At 36.2% G+C, this 23,312-nt stretch overlaps 1 protein-coding gene and 2 long non-coding RNA genes across 3 annotated transcripts; 1 reads left to right on the top strand and 2 right to left on the bottom strand.

The window, feature by feature from the left end:
- LOC109949237 lies at positions 7,413-10,235 on the bottom strand. The gene is made up of 3 exons (XR_002271788.1): positions 9,844-10,235; positions 9,661-9,749; positions 7,413-8,101 (listed from the first exon to the last, which is right to left on the bottom strand). It is a non-coding gene; the product is annotated as an uncharacterized LOC109949237 (long non-coding RNA).
- LOC109949230 lies at positions 13,499-14,848 on the bottom strand. The gene is made up of 2 exons (XR_002271779.1): positions 14,498-14,848; positions 13,499-14,404 (listed from the first exon to the last, which is right to left on the bottom strand). It is a non-coding gene; the product is annotated as an uncharacterized LOC109949230 (long non-coding RNA).
- On the top strand, positions 16,449-22,911 carry LOC109949381 (trichohyalin-like). The gene is made up of 7 exons (XM_020564939.1): positions 16,449-16,886; positions 17,139-17,192; positions 18,546-18,704; positions 18,798-20,533; positions 20,613-20,730; positions 20,833-21,513; positions 21,728-22,911. Exons 1-7 carry the CDS (start codon positions 16,854-16,856, stop codon positions 22,685-22,687), a joined length of 3,741 nt encoding a protein of 1,246 aa, XP_020420528.1. The 5' UTR covers positions 16,449-16,853; the 3' UTR covers positions 22,688-22,911.

The raw sequence follows: 23,312 nt of genomic DNA, 5'->3' as shown, positions 1-23,312 counted from the left end.
TTTCTCGTGGGGATGGGGGCTAGATTGGATGGTGATATCATCCTTTGATTTTAATTTCTTTTAGTTTTAGATTTTTTTTTTTTGGGGGTAACAATGGGACAGAGCATCCACAATCATGCTCTCTATTTTTTAGTTAAATTTTAGCTAAAAACATATAAAAGTTATTTTAAGAGCTCTCTATAAAATTTAAACTCCAATCATGCTCTCTAGTTTAGAGAGTCGTAAATGATATAACTCTTTTTTAATTGGTCCATCTCTATTAAAAATAATAAATATTAATTAAATGTTTGAAATACTCATTAAATAAAGCAGCATTAAATTATTGGGAGCCACTAGGAGTCCTTTCTTTCTCCTCAGATTTAGGAGCTCCTAGAGGTCTCCTTATTTTAGGAGGTGGATAGGGAGCATGGTTGGAGTTGTATTTTTTCAAATCCTCCCTAAAATTTGTCTAAGTAGGTGGTTTAGGAAGCCCATCGTGGATGCCAGACTAAAATTTTAGATCTTATTTAATTATCTATTTTTAAACTGAATTCAAATATATCTATTTTTTTATTAATATTTAAACCGTTTAAAAAACAAATTAACATAAATTTAACGGATTGGATCCCATTGGCTAACGGTCCTAAACACAGGGATCAAATTAGCCAAATTAAAAATACAGAGATTAAATTGGCCAACATGATAAAACACAGGGACTATTTTAACAGTTAAGCCTTTTTTAATTAAACATGGAATTATTTTGATTGAATATTTAAGAAATACACTAGGGGGCATGGAGCCTAACCCAAAATCATCGAATCAAAATTAAGGGCGTCGTGAATAAACAATTTGCACCTCACCAAACACATGAAAAGGCATTAAGTAGTCCATGTCTAGCGATTGGCTTGTCCCAATGAATTGAAAAACAGAACCAGAGTGATGTTGTAGGAGACTTCTGATATCTTCAAATATCCCCCCAGCCCTATATTATGTCTTTGGAAGCTCGATAAGCATTTGATTTTTTTTTTTTTTTTATCTTTATGGAGTTTCAAAACTGTAGAAGAAACAATCCAAAACCTTTTATATTTCTGTTACGTGCCATAGCTCGAGTAACTAGACGAATAACCTGTTGGTGTGATTGTAGATATTGACTTACTTTCCTTACACACAAAGAATTCATATTATAATTGTAATTGATTTACTTTAATTCCTTATTTCTTACTGTAAATAGATTTAGGAATTTATTATTTACTAGCCTATTCAGGTTTCGTTGTATTATAAATATGACCTCCTACAATGAGAAGAATACACAGAAAATTCCCACAAATAATTCTCTCATAGTTTTCATATTTTAGCATGGTATCAGAGCGGCGATCTTGGAATTGCTGACTCTAGTTTCAAATCCCCGCTGATGATTTTTTCAACCCTCATGGAGGTAGCACCACCGACTTCTTCTCTTATTCTCAACCAACCATCGTTGAGTTGAGTGTCCAAATGGCTCAGCTCCTACAGATGCGGACTTTGACCCCGAATCCGATCTAGAATCAGGATCCTCTTTTGACGACCCCGACCCCGACACCGACTATGATGACGACGACCCCGACCCCGACCCCGACTCCGAAGACGACCCCGACCCCGACTCCGATGATGACCCCGACACCGAATTTGTCTCTAATTCAGACCCCGATCCCGAATTCGACTCCGACTCCGGCCCCAACTCAGGCTCAAATTCCGATCCAAATTCCTACTCAACCTGTATCTTATGCATCTTCCGATGCACAGATTATGACTTCTCGACTAACGACCTCGACACATGGACCAAATTGCGCATATTGTGGTGATCCGAGCCACACTTGTGAGACTTGTTTTACATTGCCTAGCTACCCCGATTGGTGGGCTACTCTTACAGATCGAGGACAATGCAATATGGCCAGTAATGGTACTAGTTATGGATTCCATACTTCTGATAAGATTGATTCCAGGAGCTGGATAATTGATTCTGGTGCAACTGATCATATGACGTTTGATCCTGATGATTTTCTGAATACTACACAACCTTGACGAACCTATATTGCAAATGCCAATGGTGTTACTTATCCTGTGACAGGGGCTGGCACTGTTGCACTCTCATCCTCTCTCACACTGTCTAATACTTTACTTGTTCCATCCTTATCCATTAAATTGTTGTCAGTTAGTCAACTTACTGAACAATTGAATTGTTGTGTACTCATTTATCCGAATTTTTGTTTGCTTTAGGATATTCACACTAAGGAGATTCTTGGTCGTGGTACTAAGAGAAGGGGGCTATATTATGTCGATGACTTCAGTCCCAGCGTGGCTAACAGTGTGACACATCCCTTTGATAGCAAACAAAAGCAAATCTGGTTGTGGCACCGTCGATTGGGACATCCTTCTTTTGGTTATGTGAAGCATCTTATACTAGATTTATTCTCAGGTTTCAAGGACTCCGACTTCACATGTGATACTTGTATTTTGGCTAAGAGTCACCGTATGCCCTACCCGTTGAGTACGAACAAGTGTACTACTCCATTTACGTTAATTCACTCTGATGTCTGGGGACCTTCGCCTATCACTGCTCCTTCTGGTGTTCGATGGTTTGTCACATTCATCGATGATTGTACAGGATGACATGGCTTTATTTGCTGAAGAATAAAAACGAAGTGTTTTCCTGTTTTCAGTCCTTCCACAAACAGATGAAAACTCAGTTTAATGCTCAAATCCAGATTCTTCGCTCAGACAATGGTGGAGAATTTGTCAATCATGACTTTCAGACTTACTTCCGACAACATGAAATTATCCATGAGACGACTTGTCCTCAGACACCGCAACAAAATGGTGTTGCTGAACGAAAGAATAGACATCTTTTTGAAACTGCCCGAGCACTTCTGATTGGTGCTCATGTTCCTCGCCATCACTGGGATGATGTTATTGTCACCGCAGTTCACCTGATCAACCGCATGCCTTCTGGTGTATTGACCTTTAAAACTCCCTTACGGGTGCTTGCGCAACACAGACATCTGCCCTCTGTTTTGGTAATCACACCCCGAATCTTTGGATGTGTGGCTTTCGTTCATCTCCACAAAATTCAACGTAGCAAACTTGATCCCTGTGCACTTCGTTGTGTTTTTGTGGGTTATGCCACTCATCAGAAAGGTTACCGCTGTTATCACCCTCCTACCCAACGAACCTATGTCACTTTGGATGTGACCTTTCTGGAATCTGAGCTGTTCTTCCATAACCCATCATCCAATTCTACACTTCAGGGGGAGATATAAAGTGAAGAGCATAATTGGAGCAACTTGGAAAACAAAGAAATTCTCCTCTGTACAGAAATGATTGATCATCCCGAGTCTGGAGCACGAGATTACTCTCTGTCGAAAAGCGACCAATCACCCATTCATAGTGATCAATTGCCTGACCCACTTGATCAATGCGAAGATATTTCTGATTCGAGTCTCACACCTACAGGCAATACAGAACAACAAGATGAAGACCCCCCTCTAACTCAACAATACCAACAGACCAATCTCCTGAGAATATCCTTGAGGTAACTACTCCTACTAGACTTGTGCATTTAGATGATAAAACTATTGGATATCAATTACCTTTCAGGCAAAATCGTGAGAAGCCACCAAACCGTTATTCACCTGATATTGGCAAGACATCCAAATATCCAATTGCAAATCATGTATCTACTGAGAAGCTATCTGAACCATTCAAGGCTTTTGTGCATCAGTTGTCTGCTATCCATATTCCAACCAAGGTCTCGGAAGCATTGAAAGATCCTAAGTAGGTCCAAGCTATAAAAGAGGAGATGAAAGCTCTTGAGAAAAATCAGACTTGGACATTGGAGACTATACCACGAGGAAAAAAGACTATCGGATGTAGATGGGTGTTTATTATAAAACACAATGCAGATGGATCTATCGAGCGATACAAGGCAAGACTTGAGGCAAAATGGTACACACAGACCTATGGTATAGACTATGAAGAAACTTTTGCTCCAGTTGCAAAGTTAAACACCGTCAGAGTCTTATTGTCTCTTGCAGCTAATTTGGATTGGCCACTACACCAGTTTGATGTAAAGAATACTTTTCTACATGGGGAACTCACGGAGGAGGTGTACATGAACATTCCTCCTGGATATAATACTACTCAGACTGGAACAGTTTGCAGGTTACGAAAAGTATTGTACGGATTGAAACAGTCATCACGTGCATGGTTTGGACGATTCACCATAGCAATGAAGAACAATGGTTTCAAACAGTGCAACTCAGATCATACTCTGTTCTTGAAACATCAAAAAGGGAAGGTAACAGCATTAATAATCTATGTTGATGATATGATTATTACTGGGGATGATAAACAGGAAATATCATAGCTACAAGACTATCTGGCTACGGAGTTTGAGATGAAGGATCCAGGTGGACTCAAGTATTTATTGGGAATTGAGGTAGCACGATCGCAGCAAGGCATATTTCTCTCTCAAAGGAAATATGTCTTGGACTTGTTGACAGACACAGGAATGCTAGATTGTAAACCTGCGGACACTCCAATTGTTCAGAATCATCATCTTGGAGAATATCCGGATCTAGTTCCAACTAACAAAGAAAGATACCAAAGGTTAGTGGGAAGATTGATCTATTTGTCACATACTCGACCAGACATTGCTTATGCGGTGAGCGATGTCAGTCAATTTATGCACTCTCCAAGTGAAGATCGCATGAATGCAGTTCTTCGGATACTTAGATATTTGAAGTCTGCACCTGGAAAAGGACTTATGTTCTCAAAGCATGGTCATCTAAATATTGATGGTTATTCAGATGCAGATTGGGCAGGTAATGTAACAGATAGAAAATCCACATCGGGTTACTTCACATTCGTGGGAGGTAATTTGGTGACATGGAAGAGCAAGAAACAGAATGTAGTAGCTTTATCCAGTGCAGAAGCCAAGTTCAGAGGCATGACTAAAGGGATTTGTGAACTTCTTTGGTTAAGAAAGTTGCTTACTGAACTTGGGTATAAACCTACATCCACAATGAATTTCTTTTGTGACAACAAGGCTGCAATAGCCATTGCACAGAATCTGGTTCAGCATGATCGTACTAAACATGTTGAGGTGGATCACTTCATCAAACAGAAGCTTGAGGCTAAAGTGTTTCAGTTTCCTTTTGTGAAATCCGAGGATTAATTGGCGGATATTTTGACAAAGGCGATTTCCAGTAAAGCATTCCACAATTCACTGGATCAGTTGGGCATATGCACCAACGTGAGGGGGAGTGTTGGCGTGACTTGTGGATATTGACTTACTTTCCTTACACACAAAGAATTCCTATTATAATTATAATTGATTTACTTTAATTCCTGATTTCTTACTGTAAATAGATTTAGGAATTTATTATTTATTAGCCTATTCAGGTTTCGTTGTATTATAAATATGACCTCCTCCAAGGAGAAGAATACACAGAAAATTCCCACAAACAAATATTCTCTCATAGTTTTCATATTTTAGCATAACCAACAGAGATTGATCTGGTGCTAGAGTCTTCTTCTTCGCTCTTCCTATCTTGAAACTAATAATTTAAAGTCAAACAGAGAAGTGGAACCCAATAACCTCCAAGTTAGGCAAGCTAACAATATGGGATAATATATATAATAATCCATTAATGAAAAGCTATCAAAATTTATTATACAAATAAGGACTCTAACTGAAAGCATAAAAATAGGAAAACACTACAAAATATTCGGGGAAAAAAATGTATTAATTGTGAAGAGTTCATACATACGTATGATAAGAGAATAGTACAATATAGATACAATTTCCTTTTTTATAGTACTATAGTTTTACTGTGACTGAGTCCAAACTTCAGAATGAAATCAAACAATTTGTTCTGATTGACTATGAGATTTTTTCTGTTTAAGAATATCTTCATAACCAATTTCAGAGGCATCAGTTTCAATAATTTTGAATGAATTGTCAATGGGAATGCTAAGACAGGGTAATGTTTTGACATGTAGTTTGATTTTCTAAACTATCTCTATATGACTAGGAGACCAAGGAGGAGGATTGCTTTGAAGTCTATCAAATAAGGGTTTGCATTGCTTTCTTAAGTTTTGATAGAAATCAGCTACATAGTTAAGAGATCCTAAGAATCTTTATAGCTGACTCTTTTCAAGAATTTCTTCTAGAAATTTATCAGCAAATTGAATAACTCAATTTATTAGGCTGATTTGTGAGTGATGGATATTAAATCCGAGAAACCTAACATTCGTTTGGAACAGCTTAATCTTAGTGGCTGAAACTACTAAGCCATTACTCTTGACTATTTGAAGGAATTTATTTAAATGTTTCCAATGTTGTTCAATTGACTGGGAGAAGATGAGAACATCATCAATATATACTATAGAAAATTCACTGAATTGATTGAAGATTTCATTCATTATATTCTGAAAATAACTAGGCGCGTTCTTTAAGCCGAATGGCATGACATTCCATTCGTAATGACCAAAAGGGGTAGTGAAAGTAGTTTTTTGTACCTATCACTTTCTTGGATTTGTATTTCCCAAAACCAACTTTTCATGTCAAATTTTGAAAAAATGACTAAGTTGCTTAATCTTTTGATTAGATTTCTTTTGTTAGGGATTGGGTATCTAATCCATTCCAACACATTATTGAGAGGTTTGTAATTTATGACTAGTCTGGGGCTCCTCGTTCTAACTCTGCGCTGTTCTGGGGCTCCATGTTCTATAATTTCCGTTTTTACAGAATTTCATAATCTCTTGACTCATTTGAATGGATCTGACTTTGGCAGGAATATTTTTCTCATTAAACTCCTTGATATATGGAAGATTGACTACATTTTGTTTTATGTGCCAGAAGGCATTAGGAAGATAAGAACAGACGTCTTATTTGATATTTTCTTTGAAATTCTTTATTTTTTTTATATGTAATTTTGTGTCGATTCAGCTGTTCCAAAATTGATTCAACTGCATCCTAATATAGCATATATGTAAGTGCAAGGTTGATCCCACGTGAATTGATGATAGATTGATTCAATTTGATTCCTTGTACAAAATAGAAATGAGGTGTTTTGATTAGGTAAGGAAAACATGAACTAAACTTAAACAACGAAAGTAAACACGTAAATGAAAGACAGAAATCTAAAACAATCAAGTTAACAAGTTCAATTCAGATTCACAGATTGATTCTAGCTAAAGTATGATTAAGCCATGGTATTTGGTCCTAACCTTGTATGCCTAATTCCCTAATTAGATCATTTGTCGTCGAACCTAAATTAAGCATTAGAAATCCATTAAGTATAGAAGAATGTTTTAAACAACCAAGCATGTATCTAATCCTTATTGTCGAATGCCGATACATACTTTTCCTATTCATAGTTCAATTCGAATTAAGGCATATGGTGTCTACTCTTAATTCCAACCAAGGTAGCTAACATACAAGTCTTAATGGTGATCAATCATTCAAACAAGCATATTAACTTATAAGCATAATAAATAAGAACAAGAAACGTAATTGAAACTTGGAAACTATTCAAACTTGAAAACTTAAGAATAAGAAATTACATGACAATGAAAAATAAAATACAACTAAAAAAAAACATAAAGGAAAATCTAGCAAACTAATTTTATTACAACAATTGAGAAATTAAAAGGAAAACTAGAATAGTAGATGCCCCCGGATCCTTGCCTCTCGGATCCCCAGGGTCTCTAACTCTAACTCTATTTGGTGCCCAAGTCTTCACCAAAATCTGCACACTCATCTTTCCCCATCCTCTTATTGAGTTCCCTATTTATAGAGAGCAAAGGGAGCCAATGCTCTTGCTTTTCTCTTTCTTCTGTACTGCTGCCAATCTTCACATGCCTACAAGCTCTTTGTTTTATTTTGTTTATTTCCAGTTGTTCTTCTTTAATTACTTTAGCTGCAACTACATCTTCTGCTCACGTGTTGTTTGCTGTGCAATCATTCTCCGTTTGGTTGCTGCATGTAGGTTTCTTCTTTTGGCATCGTGTTGTTTGCTGTGCAATCATTCTCCGTTTGGTTGCTGCATGTAGGTTTCTTCTTTTGGCATCGTGTTGTTTGCTGTGCAATCATTCTCCCTTTAAGACTTGTAATTCATGTTTTGCTAGAAATTCAAACTTTATCTTTTCTCCCATGTACTTAGAGGTAATATCATCATATTCTACCATAAAGGGGTAGAGTAAGGTGATGAATGGTAAACCTAAAATGACTTCGTCTGTTATATCTTTTATTAGGACAAAAGATGTTTTGAAACATACCTTATTTTAACACAGATGAGCTTTACGAATTTCATACTGTAGTTGCAGTGGTTTACTAGAAGTAGTTCCTAAGGATTCTTTTGACTTCTTATAATATTTGGTAGGAATCAAACCTTTTTGTGTATAATTAAGATCTGCACCCGAATCAAATAGGGCTATGGTGTTGAATTTAAAGTCACCAATAAAAATGTTGACTTTCGAATACCATTTTCTAAGTTTTAACTGTTTAATTAGGTTGATCGTTTTTTGATTACTTGACTGTTCTTCTTTGTCAGAGTGTGTTTTAGGTTGCTCTTCTTCTTCTCTTGTCTTAACTGATTCTTCATCAGACTGTTATGACAGTTCTTGGTTAGAGGGTTGTCCTAATCTTTCCATTAGGTTGATTAAATCTTGTTTTATTTCGTAGTTTTCATTTTGTAGTTCATGACTTATTTGTTTTAAAGTTATAATTTCTCTTTCGACATTTTTTACTTCAAGCTGTAGATCTTGTAAGGTGATTTCTTTCTTGCTTGTATTAAATCTTTCTAAGGTTGAGCTTAGACTTATTTTTGGAGGAGGGGTTTTTTCATGCATTGTTTATCCCTCCCTTATTACCTTTTTAAGTTTCTTTAAATACTCAAACTTTAATTATGGGTTTTTAAATTTACTAATTAAGTCAATTAATATTCTTCTTGTTCTTCTTGTTTTATAAGAAAATTTATTGTCTTAGTGTTACAACAATCATCTTTACAACCAAATTGAATATTTGGGGAATTTGACTGGTAATCAAAAGAACTATAACCTTCTGAACTTGTTACTGAAATTTCATTTTCATTTTCACTTGAGTCTGAACTTCTTAAATCAAGAACTTTAATTAACTGTGTCTTTTCTTCCTCATATATTTTTAACTGTTTTATTGTATTTTTAACATTATATTCATGATGAGCAAAATGACCAAATCTTTTACATTTCCAGCACTCAATTTTTTGTTTATCAATGTTTTTGCTGAATTTATTTTTCTTAAATTTTTTGAGTTTTTTAGACCAATTTTTCCTTTTGTTTTATTATAAAATAATATATTGTTTTTAGTGTAATGTCTTTTTCTTCTGTAATGTCTAGTTTTACTAGTTTGACCATCATAGATTTTATTTTTTTATGAATTGGGGAATCGATGTTAGACCATATTGTTCCCAAAAGTTTCCTAATTTATACTTAGTCGTTTTTCTATCTACAAGTACTTGTTTTCTATCTAGATTTTGTAGATTGTTCTGAATACAAGTAGGTTGACTTGTTATTATCGTTTACTTGGGCTTAAATGGATAAAAACACATTCCAAAACTGTAAATCACAAAGCAACAAACAAGAGATGTAAAAAATTTATACCACTTTTTACCGATTCCTCTCATTCCAACTTTCTGCTAACCCACGATATCATGCCTCTTCTTTTTCTTTTTCTTTTTCATGGCCTTCATCTGCAAAATACAACATCAATATTCCTTTTAGTAGCAAGAAATGTCAAAAATGAAAGAAAAAGAATTCATGTATTGAAATGTATAAATGATGTACCTCAAGATGGTTGCTTGCTGAAGAGAGAGAGAGAGAGAGAGAGAGAGAGAGAGAGAGGGAGTTTTGATCTGGAGGCAGTGGGGAAGTAGGGGTGAGGGGGTGGTTGAATATATAAGATTGAAGTGCGTTGCGTCTTGTTACTGTAGCATGATTGTGATTGGGTGTCACATGTGAATCATAGTACATCTCTCATATATTTCTTTCACTTCGGCACGTAGGCATTCATAGAAATTAAAAACACCGCATGTGATGCCTGCTTGCTTTTGATTTAGTGAGATGGCATTGGCAGTTATGTTGGATTTTTTGGTTTTCCCAAACCATCACTCATGGCAGAACTGACCAATTCCAAACAAAAAAACAAACAAGAAACCAAGTGCCCTTTGGTTTTGGCAAGTTTCTCTTGGTTTGTATCTTCCTAGGATTCTAAGAATTACTCAAATATATGTATCTGTTAGTGATATGACATATTCAATTTATTTATGCAATTATTTCTGTTTTCAACCATGTCCCATGGGCTCCTCTTCATTTACCACGTATGTTTGGTGGGATGATAATTATATGGTCGCAGGCAAAGCAAGGACAACACCTGTTTTTGATTTTCTAGTTTTTTTCAATTATGTTACTTGTAAGTCTTCTTTTCGAGATGTCAAAAAGAAGAAGAGAAAAAAAAAAGAATTTATTTTATATTATTGTTTTTGGATGATATGATACCATACTAGTTACATTTACCTTCAAATTGAAATCCACGTTCAATTCATGTTTTCCCTCATTTATTTTTAATAATAATAATAAATTAAGGCACAAAAAAGGTTGCAATATATGAAAAATCACTTGGACAAAACCGCATTCTCTCGTCGAAGCAAAGGTGTGATTTGGAATCCATGAGCAGGGTAGGAAGGGTTAGCAACCCAAATGATTTCAATGGAATGTTGCAGATTATTTTATTTCAATAGGAATTCTTTTTGTTTTCTTTAAGGTTTCACCAAAACCTTAGTTAAATATGCACGTATGCATGATTACCATACTTTATAGATTTTGATAGGATTGAAAGAAAAAAAAACTATGTAGGGTATGTGATGTAAAGTGAGGAAGAGAGAGAGAGAGTGAACTCGTGAAGTGGGGCAACGAATCTATGAGAGATATTGGAGGAGCTTTTGCTATTTTTATTTAAGCCTGGCTCAAGTCAAGAGGGAAAGTTTCAAGCAGTGTAAGGCCATCTCTAGTCGTCGGGCTAAATGTAGTTCATGACTAAAAATTTAGCCCCCTAAAATATTAATTTTTTAAAGAATAGTGCAGGGCTAAATTTTTTCATCTCGAGCCATGCATGGCTATATTTTAGGATATTTTATATTTTATTATTTTGAGAAAAACAATGATACAACACTCATACATTTCACAACCATATATTGTTTAATTTAATTAAACTACTATTATTATTTTTTATAAATAAAGCCAACAAAGGAATTTTTTAAAAAAAAATTGGAAAGGTTTCAAAGGTCTGACCTTCAACGGCCATGACCCAAATTTTTTTTATAATTTTTTTAAACAATACCAAACATTTAAAAATGTGAAGACAAAAAAAAAGGGATGGGTTTCAATGTTTGAGCTCCAATGGTCATTAACAAGACCTTTTTTTTAATAATTGATTTTAAACAACACTTTGAAAAGATTTGAAAAGTTGACCACATTTATTATTATTCATAAATAAATAAAATTTAAAAAAGGGAGTGGGTAGGTCTGACCTCCAACGTCATTGCCAATAATTTTTTATACTTTTTTCTTAAACACTACGAATTGAACATTCAAAAGGCTTTTAAAAATCTATATATATCAATGTTAGCCTTTGAAAAGCACATGGATGGGCCCCACCACAAATTTGGCCTAGGCCAAAGCTGGGCTACATTTGGCCCGGTTGGAGGGCTAAAGGGCCAAATGTGGCCCCCCTAAATTTGGCCAAAATTTTGTTTAGCCCATAGTTGGAGATGAGTTTTGCATTATTTTAGGGTTATATTTAGAATATAGCCCATGACTAGAGATGGCCTAAGATCATCATACCTTATATTTCTTGGAATGGACCGATTCATGTTAAATTCTTGACATCAAGCACGTATTACTTTATAAGCATCTACACCAAAAACTGCATTGCAGGAAAGAAGTTAAAAATAACATTTTATGTCAGCCAGGACGGTTCCTAGAAGGGACTAACCAGGTGAGTTTTTATTTTATCTAGTACAATTCATTTATAAGTAGCTGATATCATCGCTTAAAATGTGTGCATTATTTTCTTTCCAAAAAAATATGTTTATTATATACGTATGAGTTGTATTCCTTTGTTTCCAATTGTGTTAATTTAAGTTAGTTGAAATCGCTTAAAATGTTGTACTATTTTATGTCCCTTTGCAATCTAGTTCGATTTCTCTCCCCGTACATTAGAGTAGTTTAGAATATCCCTTTTGTCAACAATGAAAGATTGTATTAAAATTCTTAGTAGATATAAAGAGGTCTACTTTTATGTTATTATCATTTAAGGTTAAATACTTTTTTGGTCATTGAGTTTTACATAAAATTTCAACTTGGTCATTAAGAAAAAAAATTAGCCAAATTGGTCATTGTATTAACCAAAGCTCATATCATTTGGAAAAAAAAAAAAAAAAAAGGAAGCTCATATCATAATCCCATGTTCACAAAAATTCTCAAGACCATAAAAATAAAGTTTTGCATTTGCAATGTTTTTGGCAAAAAAAAAATTTTGTGACCAAATTGAAATTTCGGGCAAAATCCAATGACGAAAAAGGTATTTGACCCAGCAACTTAACGGAAACTAACTACAAGTTTATAAATTGTAAACTTTTGATAATACCTTGAGAGGTGTCAAATGGGTTGGGCTAGGCCGACCCATTTAAACTCGTGCTTGTAACGTATTTGTGTCAGGTCGGGCCAGCCCAATTAATTTATCAGGTCGTACCATGTTGGCCCACTTAGTAAAACTATTGATCCCAGCCCGGCCCATAATCCAAATCTACATTGAAATGGGCCAAACCGGGTTCGGGTTGTGCCCGTGCTAGTGCTCGGACCGTACTCAGAACCAAGAGTTGAGAAAGAAATAAGAAATTGTTCATGTAAGTTAGAGTGCACGAATAAGATATGTTCTGAAGGCATAGCTGAAAAAAATACTGTGAAGCTTAATGCGGCTATTAAACGATCAAGAAAACTGACACTTTGATTGCACTGGCAATGGTCATTATTTTTTAAAAATCTCTCAGAAGCAAAGAGTCAGAAAACATTGCAAGGTTGGTCTAAGATGGCAATGTCCAGGACGTGTTGAGGAAGTTGTGGCAAAAGGACCACACTCCATTAGATAAGCTAGTGAAGTTAACAGTCGCCAAAGTTTCACACTTGGCCAACTTGGAACCATATAAAAGAAATGGAACACGATCAGGACAATTTGGTTTTGGGATTTGGAAAGCTTGAGATTTCCTATGTTGGAGACTCACAAGAGGGGTCAACGCCCTTACCAGAAACGTAGTAAGCTTTCAATTTTTGCCCTATAATAAGAACCAGGTAACAACAAAAAATGAACACTACCAAATGGCTACTTAAAAACTGAAGAAAGAAAATTTATCAAGCATTATTAATAAACATAAATTTATTGATATATACAAGCCAAGCACAACTGGTTGAATTTTCATTTAAAGAGAGAAAAAAATGGCAGTCTGGATTACAAGAACTTGAATCATACCACATACGGCTTACATATGTCCTACGATCAGATTAGGGCACAAGTCTACGAACATGCTCAGTTGGTTTATATGAAATGACTTTGAACAGACTTGGATATGAATTTTTCATTATTTCTTAAAACTCTCACATTTTGGACAACACAGCCTAGCCTAAAGAGACTTTTTTTCGGTAGTGGGGAGGAAAGAAACATGCACTTGCAAAAAGAACTGTTATGATAGGAGAGGGCAATCAAGAAAAGTACTAAAACTAATATATCATGCAATCGTTGACCTAAAAAAAAAAAAAGATTAAGTGGGCCAGGTTCGGGCCGTGCTTGAAGCGGACTCAGGTCAAGCTCAGCTCATGTCGGGCCACAGGCCAACTTGGTCCATTGGACCTCATTTTTTGATCGCGGCCCAGCCCAAGCTTTTATGCCTCGCCGAGTATGGTCCACTAATATTCTTGCTCGTGTCGTGCCGTGTCTCATTTAAATGGGATGGGCTCGTGCCGTGCTGGGCCAGCCCGTCTTCATCTCGTCTCTTTCGAACTGCTGCTAGGTTATGAGGTGGGTCTCATGACTGCCACGTCAACATTTAATGTCTGACTTTGACGGTCAATGTAACGGCCAGTGTAAATTGGTCATACTTTGAAATGTTGGGTATCAAATTGATGAAATTGAAATCTTAGGAACCATTTCGATACTCGCACTAAACCTTTAGGGACTAAAATGTAGTTATTCCAATATTTTACACCTCTTTTTACCGATTCCTCCTATTCCAACTTTCTGCTAACCCACGATATCATGCCTCTTCTTTTTCTTTTTCTTTTTCATGGCCTTCATCTGCCAAATACAACATCAACATTCCTTTTAGTAGCAAGAAATGTCAAAAATGAAAGAAAAGAATTCATGTATTGAAATGTATAAATTATGTACCTCAAGTTGATCGTTAGGCATGATGGTTAAGAGTTTTGAGGTGTTGTGTAGAATTTGCTAATTAAGGGGTAGGGAGGAGGAGACTTGGTTTCAGTTTTGTGCTTGCTGGAGAGAGAGAAAGAGAGAGAGAGTTTTGATCTGGGGGCAGTGGGGAAGTAGGGGTGAGGGGGGGTTGAATATATAAGATTGAAGTGCCTTGCGTCTTGTTACTGTAGCATGATTGTGAGATTGGGTGTCACATGGGAATCATAGTACATCTCTCATATATTTCTTTCACTTTAGCGTGTGAAATGGCATCCTTCTTTAGGTTGGATTTGTTGGTTTTTGTAGTGACCAATTCCAAACACAAAAAACAAACCAGGGGCCCTACGGTTTTGGCAAGTTTCTCTTGGACTATATCTGCCTAGGATTCTAGGAATTACTCAAATATAATGTGTCCGTCAGTGATATGTACCATGGGCTCCTCCTCATTTGCCACGTGTGTTTGGTGGGATGATAATTATATGGTCGCAAGCAAAGCAAGGACAACCTTTGTTTTTTATTTTGTAGTTTTTTCCAATTATGTTTACTTATAAGCCTTATTTTTTAGATGTCAAAAAATAGAAGAAGAAGAAGAAAAAAGAATTTATTTTCTATTAATGTTTTTGGATGATATGATACCATACAAGTTATATTTATCTTCAAATTGAAATTGACATTCAATTCATGTTCTCCCCCATTTAATAATAATGATAATGATATCAAATCAAATATGTATAAGAATGAATTAAGGCACAAATGATTTCAATGGAATGTGGCAGATTATTTTATTTCAATAGGAATTCTTTTTATTTTATTTCACCATACTTTATAGATAAAGATTTTGATAAACTATACGTGCATATTTAACTAGGGTTTTGGTGCTACACCCTTGTCCGGAAGGAAGCTCCAAAGCGCAAGACATACCCCAGGCAAGGCGTGGGACCCATTAGTCTGGGCAAGTCCATGGAGAGATCTAGCCTGTAGTATTGCCTTCAGACAGCTGACGTCAGCGTTGCCATCAGTAAAAAAATTTAAAAATCTTGCGCTGAGGCCAACGTTGCGTCAGTGCTGCTAGAAACCAATGGCTCCAAGCTACATGACTTCTCCTGGAGGCTTCGATATGAAAATCTCCTCCAATCCAACGGCTGCCCATTTTTTGGCTTCAAAAAATTGCAAAAATAATCGAAAAAATTTGTAAAAAATATCAATAAGTTCTGAAATTTTTTTCTATAAATACCTACCAATATTATTCACTTTCCACACCAAATCTTCATACAAATTCTTCTCATTCCAATATTTTTCACTTTCCACACCAAATTTTCTATTACTAAACTCAATTTTTGTAAAAATACAAATAGCATCTTCCATCGAAACCTGAGGCTCGTGGACAAACATTCGAAGCAGTCAAAATCTTGGAGACAAGGTAAAAAAAAAAAAACCATTTTATTCAATTTAATGCCATAAATATATTTTTAATATTTTCTTACATTTTCAATTTCATTTTTTTAATAAATTATTCAAGGAAAAACAAAAAAGAGGAAAACCATTACACATGGCTCCTCAAGTGAACAATACCTACAGTCAGTTCCCGTGGTGTGTTCCGTGTCGAAAATAATGGCACTATTACATCCTCCGAAGGAAAATACTCCCCACATCGTGATTTGGTAGAACCACCTTCGCCATTGATTGAGTCGTCTTTGTACTCGATTGTGTCGGACTATGAGGACTGGAAGTATTTCAATTGTATGATGAGTGAGATGTGAATTTTATAATAAATATGAACACGTAACAACCGAAAATCTTATCCTCAAATTTAATCCTAAAATCTTATCAAAATTAATCGTTTAAGTATGAAAAATAGAAAATAAATTAAAATAAATGATTATTACCGTTGCTACTGATGAGAGAGAGGGGAAGGAGGAGGGGGGATTGAATAGTGGTAGTCCTTACCTTATTCTTGCCCTTGCCTATAGGGGTGAAAGTGCTCTTAAACATATGAGAATGTAGAAATTATCTTAAAATAAAATAAAAAGACGTGTCAGAGTAGCCAAAGAATCCAAATCTAGCACGAGCGCAGTGTTTGATGCCCAAACAAAAACTACAAAACCCCAAAAACCCTCTTTGCTTCAAAAAGGTCAAAACAAAAGATCTTCTTTCCACAGTTTCAAGGCTGTCTTTAACTTTTCCTGTCTTCTCCTTCGGCTCTCATAATTTTTTATTCTTTTCTTTGTGTTGAATTTTCTTTTTGATGTAAAATAATATCAGAGAAACTAAAACAACATCAGTGACGTAGTTGAAGGATTGTTGTTCTTGTTCGTCTGAGACTCAGAATATTATGGCCACTTCCCTAGGATGTTCATCTTCTGCGGTAAACTATGAATTTCCACAAAATTTATATTCTTTTTCATTAAACCACTAATGGGTAGCAATTACTTTTTAGTTTCTGAATATGAAGCTCCTTTTTTTAAAAATAAAAAAAATAATTTAATTTGAGAAGGAAATTTATAATTCAGAGTAAAGAACCACATTTGAATTAAAGATTTGAGAATTGAGTTTTGTACATTTTATATATATTTTATTTCTATTTAACTAAGACTTTTCTTTTTAACTTTTAATGCAGGAACAAAGAGGGGGAGAAAGAAGAGGGGTAGAAACAGAGAAAGACCCATATCATGTTTGTTTTCTTTTGTTTATATTTTTTTTATTTGAATATGTGATGAAATTTCTCTGCATATAACTCATTAGGATATTGCTAGAGCACAATAGTTTATACACTTTGAACCAAATGCAAATTTCTGTAAGATTTAGTGTTGGATGCAATAGGTAAGTTATTAATCTAGCCATTACTCTTCTTTTTTTCTTCTTTTTTTCACAGATGAACTCTATACACTATTAGAAACATTATAAATTCAAACCTGGATGCAATGTTGTATCCCATTGTATCCTTAAGCCCTGAAATTAAAATAAAAGAATACCTTTTCACATGAAAATTAAAAATAGTTTGATAGCGTGGTAAGTATCCCGAAATACATATGCAAGAGTTTCTTCCCCTCGCATCTTGAGATTACCCTCTTCTTAAATTTTATCTAGCAACTGGTGGTACTTGAGTGAGTGTATATTACTATAGTGAAGACAGCATCACAAATAAAATAGAAAAACATCTGATATGAATTTGTATGTGGTTTCTGCACATGAAGTAGTTTCAAACTGGAAATGTATGGAGCATAGGAAAATCAGTTCTAGTTTTCTATATAAGTTTAGTAATGTATTTGTCTATTTTTGTTTTTTCAAATGTTTTAGAATGTTTTAATGAGGATGTGGTTTATTATCAATATTACTATCATTATGATTTTTCTTCCGGGTCATTGAAGGATTCGAGTGTTTATCTCTGTCCTCACATCCTAATTTAGGACACAAGACAGATTGTAGTTCAGTACACTCAGCTATCCTCAATACTTGGGCACAAAACTTAGATTGTTTAATACGTAGATAGCAGGTTGTAAAATGTGTGCATATCCATTTTAGGAAGAGGAGCACTCTTTTTTTAAGTGACATATTTGATGCTCTTTTTATGTTTAGGGTTTTCCAGTAATCAATTGTGTTCTTATCATCTTTTATTTAGACCTTTTAATGATTGAATGATCTTGGATATGATTGTTCGTCAATACATTGGTATTTTGTGGTCTACAAGCTTTTAAGAACAAACAGTTATTCATTGTTGATGCAGAGGAAGGGGTAGTTATACGACGAGCTAACTGATGTTAAATCTAATGATTATCTTTTCCGTTTTGGAGGATTATTATTGTTAACCAATATGAATAAGGATGGATAGGAAGGGTAGGAACAAAAAAAAAAAACACCATATATACCAAATAGCCGATTTTTCGTTGCGCATCTGTTGGTGATCAGTACCTGCTTATGTTTAATGGTTGACTGTATTGCAACCCTTTATTTTGAGTTGGCATGAGTTTTGGCTTACAAATTTTGGTCCTGCTCTTATTATAAATAGTTTCAACATAATAAACAGGGAGAAATTATAAACAAGCTTGCTAATGCTCTAATGAAGAAACTCACAAGCTTAGACCCCTCGAAGACCCTCACACCGGATCACATGAATGGTGTCAAACAATGCCTTTCTGTATTCTATCCTGTGTTTCGCTCACCTGATCACCCCACCTATGCTGTGGTACCACACTCTTTTGCCTTACTAATGCTTCTTCAGTAAGACTTTTTCTGATTGTTCCATATTTTTTACTTTTGGAATGTTATATTTGGGCAGATGATACAGAGGGCAATTGCTGAGTTGAACGAGGAAGGGGGGTCGACTCAAGAAGCAATATCAAAATTTATTAGAGAGCAGTTTGACTGTTTGCCATTGGCTCATGAAAGTTTCTTGAGTCATCACTTGAAGAAACTTAGTGAGAGCGGAGAAATTCTGAGTGCTTCAAATAATTGTTATATGCTTCGGGCTGAAGATAATGATTATGTTTCTCGAAGGGAGCGAGTGCAGAAAAAAGAGAGTAGTGGGCTGGGTAGGGGAAGAAGAACAAGAAATGGAATTGAGCATAAAAAACTGGCAGAAGAACAAGTTGAAGTAACTGAACATAGAGAACGGAGGCAGCAAAGTCAGGAGCCAGGGGTGATAGTTGATCAAAATGGATGCTCAGAGCAACAAAATGAACAACAAGATGAAGTGAATGGAGAAGTTGCAATGGTTGTGGCAAAACAGAATTATAAAGTGACTAAAGAACAATTTGAAGTAACTGAACATAGAGAACAGAGGGAGCAAAGTCAAGAACCAGAGGTGATAGTTGATCAAAATGGATGCTCCGAGCAACAAAATGAACAACATGATGAAGTGAGAGGAGAATTTGCAATGGTTGTGGTAAAACAGAAATATAAAGCGACTGAAGAACAGGTTGAAGTAACTGAACAACAGAGAGAACAGGGGAAACAAAGTCAAGAACTGAGTCTACAAGAACAGCACAGTAAGGTGATTGACGATCACAGTGGACCTCCTGAGGAACAGCAAGACGAAGTGAACGGGCAAAAAACTGAAAAAAGAATGCAAGAAGTTGCTGTGATTGTTGAAAAGCAGCACAATTCAGAAGAGAAATATAAAGCAACTGAAGAACAAGTTAAACTGATTGAACAGAGACAACATGGGCAGAACTGTCTTGAACCGAATCAAGGGCAAGATGAACTGATTGGACACCCAAGTCAAACTGAAATGCAAGAAGTTGTAATGATTGTTGGAAAGCAGAATAATGCAAAAGAGAAATACAAAGTGGCTGAAGAAGAAGTTGAAATGACTGAACAGAGATTACATGGGCAGCAAAGCCAAGAACTGAGTCTACACGAACAGCATAGTAGGCTGATTGACGGTGAAAGGGGATCTCCTGATAAACAGCATGATGAAGTGAATGGACAACAAAGTAAAAATCAAATGGAAAAAGGTACAGTGATTGTTGAAAAGCAGAACAATTCAGAACAGAAATATAAAGCAGTTGAAGAGCAAGTTGAAGTTACTGAACAACAGAGGGAACACAGGCAACAAAGTCAAGAACTAAGTCTAGAAGAACGGCTAAATATGGTGATTGACATTCAAAATGGATCTCCAGAGAAACCAAATGAACATGCTGATGGATCTCCAGAGAAACAAAACGAACATGCAGATGAAGCAAATGGGCAACAAATTCAAAAACAAATGCAAGGAAATGCAGTGAATTTTCGAAAGCAGAGTAATGCAGAAGAGAAATATAAAGTGACTGAAGAAAACATTCAAGCACAAAGGGATGAACTTATTGAAGAACAGTGTCAATCAGAAGAACAACAATGTGAAGTGACCAGAGAACAATTACAAATTGAAGGAATTGAAAGAGAGGTTCAGTTACTGGAGGAACAAGTTGAAATAATTGAAAAGATGACTACACCAGGAGAGCAAATTGAAATGATTTCTGAACGAAATAAGCCACAAGAGCAAAGTGAATTAATATCCAAGATCGTTGGTTCTTGGTCAGCCATTTTCTCTCTGTATTCAGTATTAGTTGTGTTATTGGCTATTTTGCATGTGCCAGTCTCATTTCATAAACAGCAATATGCAGGAGTTATTATCAAAGAAGCAAGAGAAAGATGCAGCTACTGCGATCAATTCAAGCCCTTCTCTTACAAGTCAAAAACTGCCCCACCATGGTTCATCATTTTTGTCTGAGGTAAATGTTGAAATATGTATGTAATACAAAATGCAACCACTACCTATTGATTCAACTTTTTAAGCCTGGCATGTTTGTTTTTGTATTTATTTTGATCGACAGGAAAATTATGTAGAATTGTTGATGAGGACACGTAAGCTTGAGGAGAAGTTGTTGGAAAATCTGTCTAGCATTAGGGAGGGATCAAACCATAGCTGTCAGAAACCTAGTACAGACTTAGAGGAGTTATTTTCGAAGCATGGAAAGCTAGCCGCCCATGATAGTCAGCCGCAGATGCCCAAGTGCCTAAACAAATCAATTAACACTTTTCCTGATGTTGAATTGCCACAACAAGAAGGGATTGGAAACGTAGAAAGATCATTGGAACTGTTGGAAGCAGAGAATATCAGAGAAAAATCCAGGCATGTTGGAAAGAAGACTTGTCTAAACTTTGAAGCAAAGCATGAGAAAGAAAAGCATAGTGCTGCCTGCGATCCTCAGGAGAAGCCGTCCGTCTCTCTGCAAGCTGCAAGTTGTGAGGATGTCCCCAAGCACTCACCAGACCAGGAACTGGAACGGAAACTGAAGAACCAGCAACCAGAACTTCCAAAGCCACAAAGACCTCAAGGTGTCCAATTACTGTCAGTTGAGGGAGGCTATAAGGCTCATGAATCTGAGCCAAACATTATGGACAGTTCTGTTGATTTGCTCCGGGCATCAAAGCATCAGAAGAGGCAGCTGTGTCCTCAGCATAAAAAGACATCTGAATCTGGTTGTGGGGTGCCAAAGGCACGTAAATGCCAGGTAGCAGCCATGAATTTTCTCTAGAATTGGTAGCTATCCCTCAATGAAGGGGACTGACTGCTATGGTTTCAGATTCAAGTGATTTTTTTTTTACATATATATAACAACTATTGGTAGCCATCTCCTGTACATATATTTTATATATATATATATATATATATATGCGTGTTGACCAATAGATGTTAATGTAACTCCAATTTCTTGTATTACCTAGGAACTTGAGAACGAGAAGCAGCCCAGAGAAGAAATACAGGATATGGGTATGAAGCTTGATCATTTTGCAGTTAAGCTGTCATTTCAAGCACAGAAAAAAACACAGGAGCCAGCACAGCAGAGGCAATTGCGTCCGCGGCGCCAAAGGCAGTCCAAATCTGAAGAGTCGATCACTACATCGATGGTGGAATCACCACCCACAAGGCTGGATACCCTGATATCAAACCTTCAAGAAGCTGAAAAGCCTCAGGAGCTAAAGACATCAGCAGCGAAAACAGGCCCCACACAGCAGCAGAGGCAACTTCGACCTCGAGACAAAAAGCTGCCTGAATCTAAGGCAGTTCTGTCACCTTCACAATCTCTGGATGAGCAGTATCCATTGCTTTCAAACAGTGGAAGATCTCAAATGCAACAGCCGAGAGTGGATGATTCATCTCAACTGAAGAACCGACATCGACATGCTGAATTGTCCCAAACAATAAAAGAGCTGCAGCGTCATCTGAAATTACAATCCCACAGCCAAGGTGTTTCACAATCTGATCCTAGTGTGTCCATGACAGAATCATCACCCTCACAGAACCCGTGTGAGGAACCCCAAGAAAAGATGCACCATGATGAATTGCAGCACCTGAAACATCAAAAGCATAAGAAGCCTCCTAGACCAAAAGAAAATGGAGAACCAATTATGGAGGTTTTGTCCCCATCAGCTGACCAGCAGCCACAGAAGCGAGGGAGAGGGAGGCCTCCTAAAGCAAAACTGTCTACAGCTGCAACCAGCTATGCATCACTGCCTGCTAAATGCCAGAAGCAGAAGGAACAACCGGAGAAACGAAAACAAGGGAGGCCCCGTAAGTTGACAGCAAAAATTACTTTAGCAAGGATCAAATTGACCTTAAAGAACCAACCACAGCAACAAAAGCGAGGGAGGGGAAGGCCTCGAAAAGTGACTGAAGAAACCTAAGAAGGCAACTATGAATGCTTAGTTCTCTAATATCACTAGCATTGTAGTTCACCAGTTTGTAATATAGTTTAACTTGGTAGGATTTTTCCTCGGAGAAAACAAAGAATCATATTATGTTTTTAACTTATTTAGTAACCATGGAATGGAACCCTCAATGCAAGGTTGGTTCCAAACATATACCAAAATTTGTTCATGATCTTTCTGCAAGGACTTGATGTTTTATTGTCTAAGACTTTGCATGATGACTTTGATGGCTGAACCTATGCAAGAAGGTTTAATTTTCGCCCCCTTTCTACTCGCCCCTTTCAGTCCAAAAAAGACGGATTCTAAGGTTTTTCCCAGGGTAGAGAACTTTCCCCGCTGTCCTCCTTTCAACAGGGATTGAATTATTATTGCATAAAGAGCAATGACCATGGCAAAACTATTATATAAATGGGAAACACTCAGAAATATATGCATTGAAGGTTGAAATATTGGAGCTGCAAATTTAAGCGTTGAGATCCATTGTCAAATAATGAATTTACCAATCTTGGTTAATCAAAAGATGTTCTAGTAACATATTTTTCGAAAAAAATTCGAGTGCTTTCAGGTTTAGTGTTGAGTTTTTCTTATAAAATGCTTTTAA

Source organism: Prunus persica, chromosome G5, assembly GCF_000346465.2.
Source record: "Prunus persica cultivar Lovell chromosome G5, Prunus_persica_NCBIv2, whole genome shotgun sequence".
Classification (NCBI taxonomy): Eukaryota; Viridiplantae; Streptophyta; class Magnoliopsida; order Rosales; family Rosaceae; genus Prunus; species Prunus persica.
Note: the sequence above shows the minus strand (reverse complement) of the source record. Positions and strands in the feature narration are given on the sequence as shown.

Coding starts and splice junctions, on each gene's coding strand:
- LOC109949381 (XM_020564939.1), top strand. CDS start 16,854: ATGGCCACTTCCCTAGGATGTTCATCTTCTGCG. Junction 18,705..18,797: donor ATCACCCCACCTATGCTGTG/GTACCACACTCT, acceptor ATATTTGGGCAG/ATGATACAGAGGGCAATTGC. Junction 20,534..20,612: donor TCCAAGATCGTTGGTTCTTG/GTCAGCCATTTT, acceptor TTTCATAAACAG/CAATATGCAGGAGTTATTAT.